This window comes from Abramis brama (genome assembly GCF_963993115.1).
Source record: "Abramis brama genome assembly, chromosome: 22".
In the NCBI taxonomy this organism is placed as follows: Eukaryota; Metazoa; Chordata; class Actinopteri; order Cypriniformes; family Leuciscidae; genus Abramis; species Abramis brama.
The window spans coordinates 30,194,779-30,212,305 of record NC_139984.1 but is presented as its reverse complement, the minus strand read 5'-3'; the positions used below and the strand labels follow the sequence as shown (position 1 = coordinate 30,212,305).

At 37.6% G+C, this 17,527-nt stretch overlaps 2 protein-coding genes across 2 annotated transcripts in view; both read left to right on the top strand.

Annotated features, from left to right (window-relative positions):
* Positions 1 to 17,527, top strand: part of LOC311072984 (uncharacterized protein) — a 1,552,487-nt gene that overhangs the window by 1,391,367 nt on the left and 143,593 nt on the right. The gene's annotated exons all lie outside the window — the stretch shown is intronic.
* Positions 2,772 to 17,527, top strand: part of ctnnbl1 (catenin, beta like 1) — a 54,511-nt gene continuing 39,755 nt past the window's right edge. Inside the window, exons 1-8 of the mRNA XM_084098313.1 lie at positions 2,772 to 2,922; positions 4,368 to 4,550; positions 5,902 to 6,008; positions 6,249 to 6,393; positions 7,594 to 7,686; positions 8,895 to 8,988; positions 12,877 to 12,968; positions 17,181 to 17,253. Of these exons, the coding sequence (XP_083954439.1) occupies positions 2,893 to 2,922; positions 4,368 to 4,550; positions 5,902 to 6,008; positions 6,249 to 6,393; positions 7,594 to 7,686; positions 8,895 to 8,988; positions 12,877 to 12,968; positions 17,181 to 17,253 (817 nt within the window). The 5' untranslated portion in view covers positions 2,772 to 2,892. The remainder of the gene's footprint in view (positions 2,923 to 4,367; positions 4,551 to 5,901; positions 6,009 to 6,248; positions 6,394 to 7,593; positions 7,687 to 8,894; positions 8,989 to 12,876; positions 12,969 to 17,180; positions 17,254 to 17,527) is intronic.

Here is a 17,527-nt window from a genome sequence, read left to right as displayed (position 1 = left end):
GAATATCATAATTTCTACACAACGTCACTTAAAGTTTCTTGCATATCAAAACCATCAATCTTCGATATTTTTTTTTCCTGGACATGTTTTCATGACATTCACCCATCTATGTCCTACTGTAGAAATAACATGCACGAGAACTAGAAGTTTTTGATATCGGCTGTATTTTAACTGGCTGAAATAGTTCTGCAATGGCAGCAGAAAAGCAAGATAATGTACTTCGAACACAACCCTGATCCGCCCTTCAGTGTGGATTCATGACGGGATGTACGGTGAGGCAGGTGGAAAATCGCCAGTTCAGTTGGCCTAATTTTTTTTCTCTCACAATTCTGACTTTTTTTAATCGCATTTCTGACTTTTTTTTATTGCAATTCTGACTTTTTTTCTCGCAATTCGGACTTTTATCTCACAATTCCAACTTTTTTACTCGCATTTCTGACTTTTTTTTATTGCAGTTCTGACTTTTTTTCTCGCAATTCGGACTTTTATCTCACAATTCTAACTTTTTTTAGAATTGTCAATTCAGACTATTTTTCTCGCAATTCTGACTTTTTTTCTCGCAATATGGACTTTTCTCCCACACAATTCTGACTTTTTTCAAACACAACTCTGATCTGCCCTTCAGTACGGATTCATGATTGGACGAATATTCCATGCAGGTCGGCTGGTGAGGCAGGCGGAAAATCGCCTCTCCAGTCGGCATAATTGTTTTTCCCCCCACAATTCTGACTTTTTTTTATCGCAATTCCGACTTTTTTAAATTGCAATTCTGACTCTTTTACTCGCAATTCTTACTTTTTCCCCCACAATTCTGACTTTTTTCTCTTGCAATTCTGACTTTTTCCCCCCACAATTCTGACTTTTTCCCCCACAATTCTGACTTTTTTCTCGCAATTCTGAAAAAAATTCTCGCAATTCAGACTTTTTTTCTCGCATTTATGACTTTTTTCTCGCAATTCTGAAAGAAATTCTCACAATTCAGACTTTTTTTTCTCGCAATCCTGACTTTTTTCTCACAATTATGACTTTTTTTCTCACAATTCTGACTTTTTCCCCCACAATTTTGACTTTTTTCTCACGTCCAACTATTTTCCTCACAATTCAGACATTTTCTATAATAATTCTGACTTTGTCGCAATTGTGACGTTTTTCATCTACTGTATGTCCTACTGTACAAATATCATGCATGAGAATGACAGAAGTTGAACTGACTGAAATAGTTCTGCAATGGCATCAGAAAAGCAAGATAATGTACTCAAACACAACCCTGATCCGCCCTTCAGTACGGATTCATGACGGGATGAATATTCCATGCAGGTCGGCTGGTGAGGCAGGCGGAAAATCACCTGTTCAGTCGGCATCATTCTGGATTTATGAGTGTTGTCCCGATAGCGCCTCTGTCTTGTCAAGTCTCACAGGAGCCAGTCATCCGTGACACGTAAAACAGACCGGACAGAAGCGGCCGGGCCTGAGAGAGAGAGAGAGATGCAGGAGACAGATGCACAAATGAGGCCTTTCAATCAGATTCTTTGCATTATTTAAACAGCCAGTAAATATTAATTGGCCGTTATGCCCAAAGACCTGAAACATATGCAAACCTCAATGCCAGGCCAACATATTGCACACGAAGCTAATATGAAATAGTTTGCAGTATAATCTGTGTTGCAAAGTGTTTTCAGACAAATTTTACAACAATGCAACCACATAAAGCACAATATATATACAGTTAAATGAATAACATTCACTGAATTAAATATGCAACATGATGAGGTCATGTGAAAACAGTGTTTAAAACATTTATCAGTACACAATGCATACTAGGGATGCACCGATATGAAAATTTTGGCCGATACCAATAACCGATAAATCGTTCTATTTGAGAGTCGATAACCGATATATTGGTCAATAAATATAATTCCAAATTTTTCTATAATTTTTGAGAGCCTGATTACAAAAGCCAAAGTCTCACCATTAAAATCCATATCCAAAGCACACAATTATAATTGTATGTCGCCTATGACAGGTGACATAAAATCCTTTTTTTAAGTGATTTAAATCATATTTCAAGCAATATAAAAGCATCATGTTGAACAGTGCGCATCTGAAGCGTCTCAGCTGAAGGAAATAATCCATTATTTATTGCCTTTAATATATTGGACTTATTTTCTTATTGCCGATATTGATAATATTACTGTAAAACTGAACATATATCGGTTGATAGCGATATGGTGGCCGATATACCGTGCATCCCTTATGCATACTGTTTCATATATTATAAAAATGTTATGCAGTTTGCCGAATGCAGAAAGTAGTTTGCTAGTTTTCCAATAAGAGTGGGATTAAGGGAAACTGCTGTAATCTCTGACTGTGTGAATAATTAAAGCTGTCTACTTACTTGCTTATCTTGTAGGGAAACAGATAAAAAACCTGCAGCAACGTTTGCATAAGCCAAACAGCACTGGACAGAATGACTGTTGTAGATTTGTGCAAGTGATTTGAGGTAGTGGATTAAAACGGTCTGCTAAGAAATAAATGCATTGGAAGAGAGGTTTAATTTCCTGCTTATCCAATACACATATTAATACACGTTTCTGGACTCATTGTGAACCATTCTTCAGTTATTTCATTGTGGCATGATGCAATACTTTTCATAATAACCAAACAAATCCTGGCAGATAAGGTGTGTGTGTGCCACTGTGCGTGTGTGTGTCGTAGTGTTGTAGTTTGTTCTCCTCGCCTGCTGGTGTCGCTGCTGAGTTTCGTCTCTCCTCGTCTCGCGCCGGTTAATCACGCGAAGAACAGAAATCAAGTTTTGTTCACAAGCGTGTTGTGTTTACACGCTGGTATACAAAACATATACATTTTTAAGGATTATAACACAGAGAAATCATCATGGATGTAGGAGAGCTGCTGAATTATCAGGTACTGACATGTTTAATGTCTCACCGTGATCTTTATTCGGATGAGTTTGTCACTGGTTGAACTGTTCTGCTACTGGTGTCAATGTTATCTTAAACTTTAATATTTAATGCAGAAATAAACTGTTTTTAGACTATTACAAATGATTTATAGGTGTTTTAAGGTTGTTTAAGAAGGTAAAAGCTTTATTAACCCGTTACCCAACTAGTACATACGCATGCGGGTTATTGAGTGATTGTTGTTATTATACGTTTATAAAAGCATTAATTTGTCTTTTCCTCCCTGATGTAAAAGTATTGTGGTGGTGTAGTCAATATAAGCTGGGTATTTGACTTACCATGGTACTGAATAATTACCATATCCATGTGTCTTGAAATAAAACCATGGCATCATGCCCAAGAACTATGGTAACACTGTCATTTTGTAAATTTGCTATTAAATAACATTTTCTGGATTATTATTGGATTAAAAATTAGGAGTCTTTAGTCTGCTGGGCAGCGATTAATCACATCCAAAATAAAAGTTTGTGTTTACATATGTGTGTGTGTACTGTGTGTAATTATTTTGTATATATAAATACACACATATGCGTATATATTTAAATAAATATTTGCATGTGTATATTTTGCATTATTTATACATAATTTATATTAGATATAAATATTTTATATAAACAACACAATATATACATGCATATGTGTGTATTTATATATACAAAATAATTATACACAGTACAAACATATTATTTAAACACAAACTTTTATTTTGGATGCGATTAATTGTTGCCCAGCCCCAATATATATATGTATATGTATATGTGTGTGTGTGTGTGTGTATACAGGTTTAAATTATATTGTGTGGACTAAATATCCCCAACAAGGATAGTAAAACCTGAGATCACCTAGATTGTGAGGGCCAGCCAGCGAGGGAAGTGGGTTAATAAACATACTAAATTATATTTTTTTGGAAATGTAAAAACGCAGAAAGTTTTGTGTGATGGGTAGGTTTAGGAGTCGGGGTAGTGTGTGTGTGTGGCTGTGTGTGTGTGTGTGATGGGTAGGGTTAGTGTGTGTGTGTGCTGGGTAGGTTTAGGGGTTCGGTTAGTGTGTGTGTGTGTGTGTGTGATGGGTAGGTTAGGGATCGGGTTAGTATAAGGGGAGAGAGTATACAGTTTGTACAGTATAAAAACCATTATGCCTATGGAGAGTCCCCATAAAGATAGCGAACCAGGCTGTGTGTGTGTGTGTGTGTGTGTGTGTGTATACAGTACTGGTCTCAAGTTCGGAAACAATACTATTTTTAATGTTTTTGAAAGAAGTCAAAATTTGTATGCAATACCCCAACATTTACATACAGTAGGTGAGTGGAAACATAGTTACTGTTGAGAATGGTCAAGTGGACCGTCTGGATCCGTCTCATCTTCACTCTCTGGTGAAATCCTCTTTCAGCCGGACCGCGGAGCAAAGAGACCCCGAGAGGAGGACAGCCATGAGGAGTCGAGGGGCAAGAAGAGCTCGGGCCGGGACGCCGGACGGGTCCTGGTGAGGTCAGAGCTGGACAGCGAGGAGCAGACGGGAGACGGGGACAAGATCCTGGAGAGACTGATGGATCAGGATGGAGAGGATCCAGAGGTGAGGACACAGCATATTCATGTGGGTTTATTTTACATGCAACACGGAGGTTAAATGATGCGTTCAGGTCATGTTGGGAAGACCGTGTTTATGAGTTGAATGCACATGATTGGCATCGCAAAGTCGAGAGTATGAGTGGGAAACTCTGAACTTTCTTTAAGCCGTTATTCGAGTTGAGGCGGATGCAATGAATGCGGCATCTGTATTGGTGGTGCATTTTTGAAATGAATGAAGTTATTATTTACAATAAAACTATCTAAGTTGCATGTACATATAGATAGTATAGTAAAATTATGATATAATATAATGATTTAATTCACAACACTTTCATTAACGTAATAAAAACAAACAAAAAAGCGCCCATTCTTTATACATCAGTATAGAAATGGTAAAATCTTGCTAATTGTTTTGTGGAAGAGATACATCACCTGACCAGAGTGACTAACCCACCAAACGCCATAATTAATACGACGTATTAATAATCCCAGGTGCACATGAATCCACCAAGAGCAATTATAAGCACAATAACGCTTACAGTAATGTGTGTTCAGCGAATAACGCTTGCACAATAACGCACACACACTCAAGATAGGATGTTTTGTGACAAACAATATATTTTTTTATATGTAATACATAATTTAATAATATATAGTAACTGTTATTAAAATCAAGCCAGTTTGATTTCATTGCACATTGTTTCACAGCAGCTTCAATAAAGATATTGCAGTAATACATCTTAAATAATGTAAGGTCCTGGTTTAGCAGATCAATTAAAAGAAAATATATTTGTAATGAAGAATTATATAGCATACACTGTTATACAAAATACAGTTTTTAACATTTTATTTCCCAAAACCAATGATTGTTTTGTGTAGTTATAAATAATTCAATTTAATGTTTTGTTTTTTTTGTCTGGTGCCAATATAATAATAAAAATAATTTATTTAGTTAGGACAAATGCTGATAATATAAATATTAACTGTTTAACCTGTTTTTAATCAATAATGTTTTGTTTTTTTCTTCATGTTTTTTTAATTTGGATATTATATGGATGGGAACTGATGTTGTGATGTGATTGCCGATATTACAAATCTATACCGTTTTGCATATTAATTATTTTAAATGGCATTCACACTAGAGCTCCAGTGTTGAATTATTCACGCTTCAAATTAAATTAGGCATCAAAACATAATAATGTACAGCAGAACAGATGAAGAACTGTTAATACTTTTAGAAATCTGGTGTAGAAAAAGAGTATTTTTAACTGGGAAAAAGTCTCGTATGTAATTCAGAGGTGCACTGTAGATGAGAATCATGACCTTTGACCTTCTGACCTGCTGTGTGTCTGCAGGGGGAGCCCGTGGATGAGAGCACCGTGAAGAAAATGATCCTGACCTTTGAGAAGAGATCCTACAAAAACCAGGAGCTGAGGATCAAGTTTCCCGACAACCCAGAGAAGTGAGTTACGGAGCACTAAAGTCTCACCGTTCACTTTAAATGTGAAATGAGATGCAAACGTTAATCAACAGTGGCTGACGGAGAGAAATTACATCAACCCATGTACTTGACATATGATGCTTTGCTGTCTTTATCATTTCGTTGTATGTAACGGTTACATTTTTGCTATGTACTTATATATTTGATACCTTGGCATTAAGAAAAAAAGAGAGAAATGACATCACTTCCTGTTGTCGGCAGATTCATGGAGGCGGAGCTTGATCTGAATGACATCATCCAGGAGATGCACGTGATCGCCACTATCCCGGAGCTGTATCATCTGCTGGTGGAGCTGAACGCGGTTCATTCTCTGCTCGGCCTCCTCAGCCACGACAACACCGATATCCTGACCGTCACATGACTTTAGAGGGACACCGTGTCCTAACCAGACGACAAATCATGCGATATGTGCTGTTTTGTGTGTGTGTGTGTGTGTGTGTGTCGTTGAGACTCAGGGAAAATGCTCCGCTGGTTTGGATGCTAATATAGTTATCAGTATAGTTATGGTTGTTGGTGTGAACAGGCCTTTAATAGTAAGTTTGTTAAATTTGTTATTACGCACAATATATTGGCATTTTTGTTGAACTTTTATTCATTAGATTTACATTTATTTAGCAGATGCTTTTATCAAAAAATTAATGTCTAATTATTTTTGAAATTTTACTCAACCCTTCAAAAAAAAAAAAAGGTGTTGACTGCCATAACACAATTATTTTTTTTCTGTAAACAACCATAACAAGAGGAAACATTAGTTATTAGCCATAAAATACAAAAAGTTCGGGGTCAGTAATTTACTTTTTTTTGTTTTTTGATAGAAGTCAATTTTTTGCATCATTACTCCAGTCTTCAGTGTCACATGATCCTTCAGAAATCATTCTAATATGATGATTTGATGCTCAAGAAACATTTATGATTATTATCAATGTTGAAAACAGTTGTGCTGCTTCATATTTCAGTGGAAACATTTGTTTTCATGATTTTTTGATGAATAGAAGTTACGTTCATTTATTTGAAATAAAAAGCGACAGAAAAGACATTTATAACACTACAAAAGATTCTATGTTTGATCCATATTTGCTAATTTAAAATATTAATTTGTATAATTTCTTTAAAAAAAAAAAAACCTTCCTGACCCCAAAGTATTGTTTATATATGAAGAGTTCAGATGCAAAAGCCTCTAAGTGCCATCTGAAATTTTCTTCTAGAATTTTTATGAAGCTCGTATATTTAAGTTCAGCAATTTCACTTAAATGACAATGCAAATTACCTATTAATTGCCATTTAAGTGAAATTACTGAACTTAAACGAGCTTCATAAAAATGATCATTCTAGAAGAAAATTTCAGATGGCACTTAGAGGCTTTTGCATCTGAACTCTTCATATATTATTGCACATAAAAAAACATGGTTATTGGCCATAACACACCAAAAAAAAGATCAATATCTGCCAAACAAAATGTTGTGCATCCCTATTTAAAATATGCTTGTTATGTTTTATCTTTAGCTTATGATCAGTATTATAAATCCTTAACGTTGAAGCACATATCAGCATCGCGGTGGTTGATCTCCTGCAGGAACTGACAGACATCGACACGCTTCACGAGAGCGAGGAGGGGGCCGAGGTGCTCATCGACGCACTGGTGAGAAAATATTTATTTAATAATCAGAGAAAAACATCATCAGTGTCATCGTTAGAGGAGATCACGGGCGCTGGCGGCTCACGGTCCATCAGCACAATGACATTATTATGAGAAAATGACATGAATTACGACATGCGAGAAATTTAGTGTGTTATTGGGCCTGACTTTTGCAAGAGAAAGAGAGAAGCGATGTAATATCCAGACTGTTGTTGTGTGTGTGCATCAGACGGATGGAGGAATCAGGAAGAGCGCGTGAACAATCAGAGGTTGATTGAGTCATGTGGGTCTGATTGCTGCTGTCTAGTATTTGTGTTGTGCATCCAAGCAAACGCATTAACACGTCTGAAAGAGCAGCTCTGTGGACAGGCTACAAAATAGGGCTTGAAACGTAGTGTGTGTGTGTGTATATATGCTTTATTTAGCATAGATTAGTAGCGTAGTCAATAATTTGATCCCTTAAAACTCATCTTTGATCACCAAAATGACATATTTAAATATTTTTTTCTTCATGCCTTTAAATAGCTTGAATGTAACTCGACACCCTTGCCTCATTTAGTATATGTGGTTTTATAAATATGCAAATGAGCCCCGCCTCCACTCACTCACTCAGCTCAGAGATCCACTGGTTGACGATCACACGTTGATCTGATTGGTTACAAGGTAGTTTGTGACGTCAGAAACACCAGCGATTTCAAAGCGTGTTTTTGAGACTGTCTTTGGTTCACTGCAGTTTTAAGGAGAAAATACTCAGCAATGCTGTCGACTTATGAATTTACACATGGTTTGTCTTAAAAGCATATTAAAAACACCACATAGACACATAAACAACATTGAAAGCTGGACTTTCACCACAGGGGGACTTTAAAGTGATCAAAAGTGACAGTAAGGACATTTATAATGTTAGAAAAGATTTAAATTTCAAATAATAAATGATCACAGGAATAAATTACTGTTTAACATATATTCACATATAAAACAGCTATTTTAAAATGTAATAATATTTCATAATATTACTGTATTTTTTATCAAATAAATACAGCCTTGATGAGCAGAAGTGAGGCTTTTTATTTATTTATACATCACAAAGTTTTGCAGCGTGTATAAATTTAGTTTTAAACCATGATTTGTGTGATTATCTTCTAGCATTAGCCTAAATAAACGCCTGCTTATTTTAATGTTTGTTAAATAGCTTTTATTTGTTTGTTTAGTTGGAGGGTCAGGTCGTAGCTCTCATGGTGCAGAATATGGAGCGTTTGGACGAGACGGTGAAGGAGGAAGCGGATGGAGTTTATAACACTTTAGGTAAGACACAACAACCAACACACAGACACACACACACACACACACACACACACTAGAGCTGGAGTCAGCCAATGCACAGGGTTTTATCTGTCCAAGGGGAAACAAAGTCATGTTTGCAAATTCCCAAACCATGAGAAGCAACAGATAATCTCTGGATTTGCCAGGTTAGACTTAAATATTCAGAGGTTTTGTTGAGATACTTTGTAGTGAGTTAACTAGATCTGCACAATCACAGTAATATATATATTTATACACGCACATACACATATATACAGTATATATATATATATGTGTGTGTGTGTGTATATATGTATATAGTATGTTTGTGTACAAATACTACACACATATAAATATATTATACGCAAACAAACATATAAATAAACATTTTATGTATTATAAATATGCAATATAATTATATATATATGTATTGTAAGTCTAAAACATATAATAAATGTCCTTTAATGAGGGGGTAAAATGCTCAAGCACTCTTTTAAAGCTGTTTTGCATGTTGGAAACACTGCGACTGGCTTGCGTTTACAGGTTTGGTTCTGGATAGATGCTGTTCAGCTGCAGAGAGAGAGATAAATGCTCTGACTGAACGGATTTAAACGGCACATTTCCTCCATTTCTTTCTCTTTCCCTGTCTTCCTCTCCCGTTCCAGTTCTTGTGTAATCTCTTTCCCTTCCTCATGAGATTTCTTTCTCTCTCTCTCTCTCTCTCTCTCTCTCTCTCTCTCTCTCTCTCTCTCTCTCTCTCTCTCTCTCTCTCTCTCTCTCTCTCTCTCTCCCCCTCCCACTCATCCGCTGTGAGATTTTTCTCCCATCATGCCTCTGATTGAGTTATCAGGTGTCTTCAGAGTCTTTTATAATACAGATGAGTCTCCAACTCCCCTGTGATGTGTCATATAGAGCTGTTCTCTCTGCTCGCTCTTTCCGTCTTTGTGTGTCTTGCGCTCGGCAATGAGGATTTATATATTTTTTTTCTGCTAGTCCAGGAGGTGGTTCAGATTTTTTGTGACATTTTCTCAGGCCCTGAGGTGATAGGTGTGTGTGTGTGTATATGTATATATATATATATAATTATTTTTTATTTTGATTTTTTTGCTTTTATAGCAATTTTAAATGAAGAGTCAGATGTATCAAATGAAAATATTTTTATTAAAGCAACAGTTCTCCCAAAAATTAAGCCCCTTCTCTTTCACATCAGCGGTTCATGGTGACCATGTCCGTCAAGATCCAAAAAGGACAAGAGAAATACCATAAGAGTAGAATCATACTTTCAGTCATACCATAAATGTGAAGCGTGCGCTTTATTCCAAGTCTTTGTGTGAGAAACTCGACAAAAACTTTATTTTTCAATGTAATTTAGTCAGAGAAAAACCATATGAAGCATTTCCAGAAACATTAAATATTATGATCATCAGTGTTTGAAATGCATGTTTAAATCAATGATACAAAAAAAATATATGGAATACATGCTTATTTATTTTATACATGTAAGTGACAGCAGCATAATATTCCTGCTGTCTGTTTTTAATGTTAATCAAACCGCAAAATCACTCACTACTCTTGACTGAATAACTTTTGTAATTTTAATAAGGATTATTTAATAAGGATGTTTAATTTATTAATTTATGCAGTGAAGACTTTGCAGTGTTATTTTACATTTGCTTTCTTTATTACATTTCTGGACCTGGACCTGCGTTGAGTGAGACATGCGTTGAGTGAGACATGCGTTGAGTGAGTGAGACATGCGTTGAGTGAGTGAGACATGCGTTGAGTGAGACATGCGTTGAGTTAGACATGCGTTGAGTGAGACATTCGTTGAGTGAGTGAGACATGCGTTGAGTGAGACATGCGCTGAGTGAGACATGCGCTGAGTGAGACATGCGCTGAGTGAGACATGCGCTGAGTGAGACATGCGCTGAGTGAGACATGCGCTGAGTGAGACATGCGCTGAGATAGAGATTCGTTGAGTGAGACATGCGTTGAGTGAGACATGCGTTGAGTGAGTGAGACATGCGTTGAGTGAGTGAGACATGCGTTGAGTGAGAGACATGCGTTGAGTGAGACATGCGTTGAGTGAGTGAGACATGCGTTGAGTGAGAGACATGCGTTGAGTGTGAGTGAGACATGCGTTGAGTGAGACATGCGTTGAGTGAGACATGCGTTGAGTGAGACATGCGCTGAGTGAGACATGCGCTGAGTGAGACATGCGCTGAGTGAGACATGCGTTGAGATAGAGATTCGTTGAGTGAGACATGCGTTGAGTGAGACATGCGTTGAGTGAGACATGCGTTGAGTGAGACATTCGTTGAGTGAGTGAGACATGCGTTGAGTGAGACATGCGCTGAGTGAGACATGCTTTGAGTGAGACATGCGCTGAGTGAGACATGCGCTGAGTGAGACATGCGCTGAGTGAGACATGCGCTGAGTGAGACATGCGCTGAGTGAGACATGCGCTGAGTGAGACATGCGCTGAGTGAGACATGCGCTGAGATAGAGATTCGTTGAGTGAGACATGCGTTGAGTGAGACATGCGTTGAGTGAGACATGCGTTGGGTGAGTGAGACATGCGTTGAGTGAGTGAGACATGCGTTGAGTGAGAGACATGCGTTGAGTGAGTGAGACATGCGTTGAGTGAGACATGCGTTGAGTGAGTGAGACATGCGTTGAGTGAGAGACATGCGTTGAGTGTGAGTGAGACATGCGTTGAGTGAGACATGCGTTGAGTGAGACATGCGTTGAGTGAGACATGCGTTGAGTGAGACATGCGTTGAGTGAGACATGCGCTGAGTGAGACATGCGTTGAGATAGAGATTCGTTGAGTGAGACATGCGTTGAGTGAGACATGCGTTGAGTGAGACATGCGTTGAGTGAGTGAGACATGCGTTGAGTGAGACATGCGTTGAGTGAGACATGCGCTGAGTGAGACATGCGCTGAGTGAGACATGCGTTGAGAGAGATTCGTTGAGTGAGACATGCGTTGAGTGAGACATGCGTTGAGTGAGACATGCGTTGAGAAACATGCGTTGAGTGAGACATGCGACATGCGTTGAGTGAGACATGCTTTGAGTGAGACATGCGTTGAGTGAGACATGCGTTGAGTGAGACATGCGTTGAGATAGTTATGCGTTGAGATAGTTATGCGTTGAGTGAGACATGCGTTGAGATAGACATGCGTTGAGTGAGTCATGCGTTGAGTGAGTCATGCGTTGAGTGAGTCATGCGTTGAGTGAGACATGCGTTGAGTGAGACATGCGTTGAGATAGACATGCGTTGAGATAAACATGCGTTGAGATAAACATGCGTTGAGTGAGACATGCGACATGCGTTGAGTGAGACATGCGTTGAGATAGACATGCGTTGAGATAAACATGCGTTGAGTGAGACATGCGCTGAGATAGTTATGCGTTGAGTGAGACATGCGTTGAGTGAGACATGCGTTGAGTGAGACATGCGTTGAGTGAGACATGCGTTGAGTGAGACATGCATTGAGATAGACATGCGTTGAGTGAGACATGCGACATGCGTTGAGTGAGACATGCGTTGAGATAGACATGCGTTGAGATAGACATGCTTTGAGATAGACATGCTTTGAGTGAGACATGCGTTGAGATAGACATGCGTTGAGATAGACATGCGTTGAGATAGACATGCGTTGAGATAGACATGCGTTGAGTGAGACATGCTTTGAGTGAGACATGCTTTGAGTGAGACGTGTTCTGATCTCACTGCAGTTTCTCCATCAGTTATCATGGCAACTAGGTGAAGCAGACTTTGCAAAAACTAGGTCATAATACAACACACACGATTCATAAAAGTGTGCGTGTGTATGACAAGCTTGGACGCTCAGTAACAGCAGATCTCTGTGTGTGTTTGTGACAGCTGTGATTGAGAACATGGCTGAGTTTCGTCCCGGGCTGTGTACAGAAGCGGCCCAGCAGGGCTTGATGCAGTGGCTGTTGAAGAGGATCAAGGTAACACACCATCCCTCACTCCTAATGGAACTTCATTCACTGATGGCTCTTTATGAATGTTAGTCTGCTTATTAATATAGTCTGATATGGAGTTTGACTGCTTATTATCTTGGCTTAACAAAACAAATATACTGTCATTGTGCAAACTTTGCTTGAATTTTTCCAAAATCTCTTAACACAAGACCAAATTTGTCTTCAGCTGTTTTTTTTTTTTAATGAATTAATCTATTTATGCATGCATTCATTTATTATGACCGCCGCTAGCGTAGCTAGCGAAAGCGGTCATATAGGGATTGTCAAAGTTTTTTTTTTTTTTTTTTATCTACTGAATTTTTTCGTCAACGATACCAGGGACACCGAAACACCGGGGAACATGAAATTTGGTGGGCATGTAGCCCCACTAGACTTTTACGGAAAAATTTCGTTTGGTCCCCGGGGGCCACTCCCCCCCCGCGCTGGGCCCCCCCAAACCCAAAAAATGCAGTTTTTCCTAAATAACTACCTGAACCGTGGCACCGAGGATGAAGAAATTTTTATGGTATGTTGGTCTTAAGGGCCCACATCAACCTAGCCCATAATCACTCATTTGTGATTTGCGCCCCTCCCATAAAAAATGAAAATGCAATATTATTCTGCTTTAATCGCCCCTATCTTCAGTTTAGATGTTCAGAACTGCACCATATTTCATGTGTATGATTAACTTGACATCCTCTGGGGGTATGCTAAGTTTCGTAGAATTTCATCCATGGGGGGGTATAAAATAAATTCATTTATGTGCACATTTAGTGACTGTACACTCATCGGCCTGTAGATGGTGGTGTTGAGCGAAGGGTTGCTGGTTTAGGATGATACTGTCACTAAGGTTGCCAACTGTCCCGAATTAGGCGGGACGTCCCGTATTTTGGGCCTAATTTATTTGTCCCTTGCGTGACCTCCCGTGTCCCGTTTTTTGACAAGCTGATAAACCACTGACTGATACAACAGCAACAGCAGCAGTGCTGACCACGACACTTGAGAATGATCACCGACACCTGTCATCATCCAATCACAGCTTTTTTTAATCAATGTTTTGAGAACTTTTTTTCGAACATCCTCTGCCGTCTGGTCGCTTCCGCTTCAAGCCGGACTCGTCTCACGCTAACGGTAATTTCCTTTCACTGTCCACGTTTTGATTTCGGCTAATCAATTTTGGCGAATGCAAACAACGGGATTATTGTTCATGAGTCTAACATCCAGCCACGCAAGAAAACATGTAATCTACCTGAGGGAATAATATGCTCAAAAAACATTTCTGATTATTATTAATGTTTTAAAGCTTTTAGAAAGTACATAGAAAGCTTTTGTAACATTATCTTAACTGTCACTTTTGATTAATGTAATGCATCCTTGCTGAATAAGAGTAGGCAATTACTTTCTTTATTTTTTTCCCCAAAAAATAATCTTACTAACCCCAAACTTTTGAACTGTAAGCCTAGTGTATAATGTTAAAAAAGCTTTCTATTTTAGATAAATGCTGTTATTTTGAACTATGGTTTGTTTGTAATGTGACTTTTTTCATGTATGACATTAAAATTATTTTTAGAATTAAATACATTAATAGGTTAAGCAATACAAATGTGTTTATGTCTGATAACCTTTTAAACACAAACTTAACTGCAGACACTGAAATGACGTACACTGTGTGATACAGTACAAATATTTTGAGTGTCCCTCATTTTCCTATAAATAACCACGATTGTCCCGCATTTTCCTTTTCTGAAGTTGCCAACCCTAACTGTCACACACACACATGCAGGAATACAAACAAACGCAAGCATGCACACACACTGACATCCACACGCACAGACACACACCCATACACACACACACATACAAATCCACATGCACAGACACACACACAAACACACACACGTGCACACACATGTACGCACGCATACATACACGCACAGACACACACACACACACACACACACACACACAGACACACACATACACAAACACACACACATACACACACACACAGACAGACATGCACATACTACTACTTTTTTTAGGTATATACATAAACACGCAATACAGCCAAATTGCTCCACGTCATTTCTTTTTGTGGAAAGCCAGTGCAGGCCTGAGCGGCGGTCATATTTTGTACCGACATGCGGTACATCTAGTTTCTTTTTCTTTTTTTTGCATGTATACTGTTATTGTCCAAACATGGCTTGAGTTTTTCCAAAATCTCTAACATGAGACAACATTTTCCCAGAGCTTTAAAACTAAATCTGGTTTGTTTGTTTATTTAATTATGCATTTATTTTTTGCATTTACAGTGCTATGCATAAGTTTAGACACCCATGCTAAAGTTGACTAAAAAGAGGAATAAAAAATCATCTTTTGGAAATTGAACTTAATGCCTTAATTAAAAAAATTAGGAAAAATCCAACCTTTAAGGACACCAATTTTCTTTGTGAATGAATAATGTATCGTAAATAAATAAATGTTCTTCCTTAAATTACAGGGTGCATAAGTCTGGACACCCCTATGTTAAATTCCCATAGAGGCAGGCAGATTTTTATTTTTAAAGGCCAGTTTCTTCATGGATCCAGGATACTATGCATCCTGATAAAGTTCCCTTGGCCTTTGGAATTAAAATAGCCCCACATCATCACATAGCCTTCACCATACCTAGAGATTGGCATGGAGTACTTTCCATAAGATCATCTCTCAATGCAAATCAAACCAGCTATTAGGCTAACTGAAATAAAACCATGCCAATCTTTAGGTATGGTGAAGGCTATGTGATGATGTGGGGCTATTTTAAAGGTTGGATTTTTCCTAATTTTTTTAATTAAGGCATTAAGTTCAATTTCCAAAAGATGATTTTTTATTCCTCTTTTTAGTCAACTTTAGCATGGGTGTCTAAACTTATGCATAGCACTGTATATGCTTGACTTGAGTTTACTCTAAATTCTCTAAAATGAGACCAAAGTTTCCTAGAGCTTTCAAACTTTATCTTGTTTATTTATGCATTTAATTATTCATGTATGCATTATTTATTTAAGCATTTATTTATGAATTTAAGCATTAGTTTACTCATGCATTTATTTTTTATGCACTTATTTAGGTGTTGATTTATTTACTCATTCGTTTAAACATTTTTGTGTTTATTTTTGCAGTTATTTAATCATTTTATTTTTGCATTTATATTCTTGGCTTGGGATTTTTCAAATTCTCTAACTCAAATTTCCTAGAGCTTTCAAACGTCATCTGGTTTATTCATTTATTTATGCGTGTATGTATGCATTTATTTATGAATTTAAACATTAGTTTACTCATGCATTTATTTACTTAACCTGGAATTTATTTATGCACTTTAAAAGCATTTTATAAACTTTTTTTAGGCGTTTATTTATTTATTTATTTATTTATTCATATTCATAAGCATTTTTGCATTTATTTTTGCAGTTATTTTTTTTTTTACGCATTTATTTAATCCTTTATGCATGTACTTACAGTTTTTGTAAATAAATTTTATTTACACTTATTATTTACAAGTTTTGCTTAACTAGTTTTTCCTTATTATTAATAATCATAGCTATGCATGAATACATGGTCAGCAAGTTACACAAGTGTGTAATTTCTGTGCACAAAACAGAATTGCAAAAATAATGACCCCATTTGTTGAGTCATGTTGGACTACTCAAACACACAGCAGTATTTCAGTATTTTAAAAGCACACTTTTGATATTACTTAGCGTTGACTCTCTGCACATTAAACTGGGATAGACATCAGAAAAATTACACACTTCACCCTTAAAGTTAAGTCAAGCAAAAAAAAATATTTTTTTTAAATAACTTCAGCCTTTTTTCATGGCAGTGAACAGACAGTGTCAGCTGGTTTGAAGTTGGCTGTACGTAATGACGGGTTTAACTCGATCATTTATTATTTTTGAGCTGGATTTGAGATTTTCATAAGAGCTGTAGGCCTGCTGCCACAATTCACAGTGTTTTTTATCCACATGAGGTGAAATCCTCCTCAGATTTACCGCTGGCTGCCGGAATAAGAGCATCATGCTGTTCGGGTCTTAATGCTCCCTGAAGACTTCCATGAATCCAGCGCACCAGCAATTACACTGACAATAGTGAAGACGACGCACAGATCGAATGGGGCGCTGCTGCCAACGCCATTGAAAGTGTGTTTGTTGTGTTCCCAAACAGGCAAAGATGCCTTTTGATGCCAACAAGCTGTACTGCAGTGAAATACTGGCCATCCTGCTACAAAACAATGACAGTAAGGAAAAATAAGGGACGGATTGCTTTGCTTCGGGATGTGCATGGGTTTATCAATGACTCCAGTGCCTTAAATCCATGCTGGTGAATAATTGCAGACTCGGTGTTGAAAATGTGGAGTAACAAACTGTTAAAGGCTTTTTCACATCAATAGCAACATTCTCAGCGTGTTCTTGATGTGAACAGGCCTTTAGCTTGACATTTTGTGACATTTCCAGTTGATATTATCCCTCTGTTCGTGTGTCTGTCAGAATGATTTGTTGAAATTGTATAAA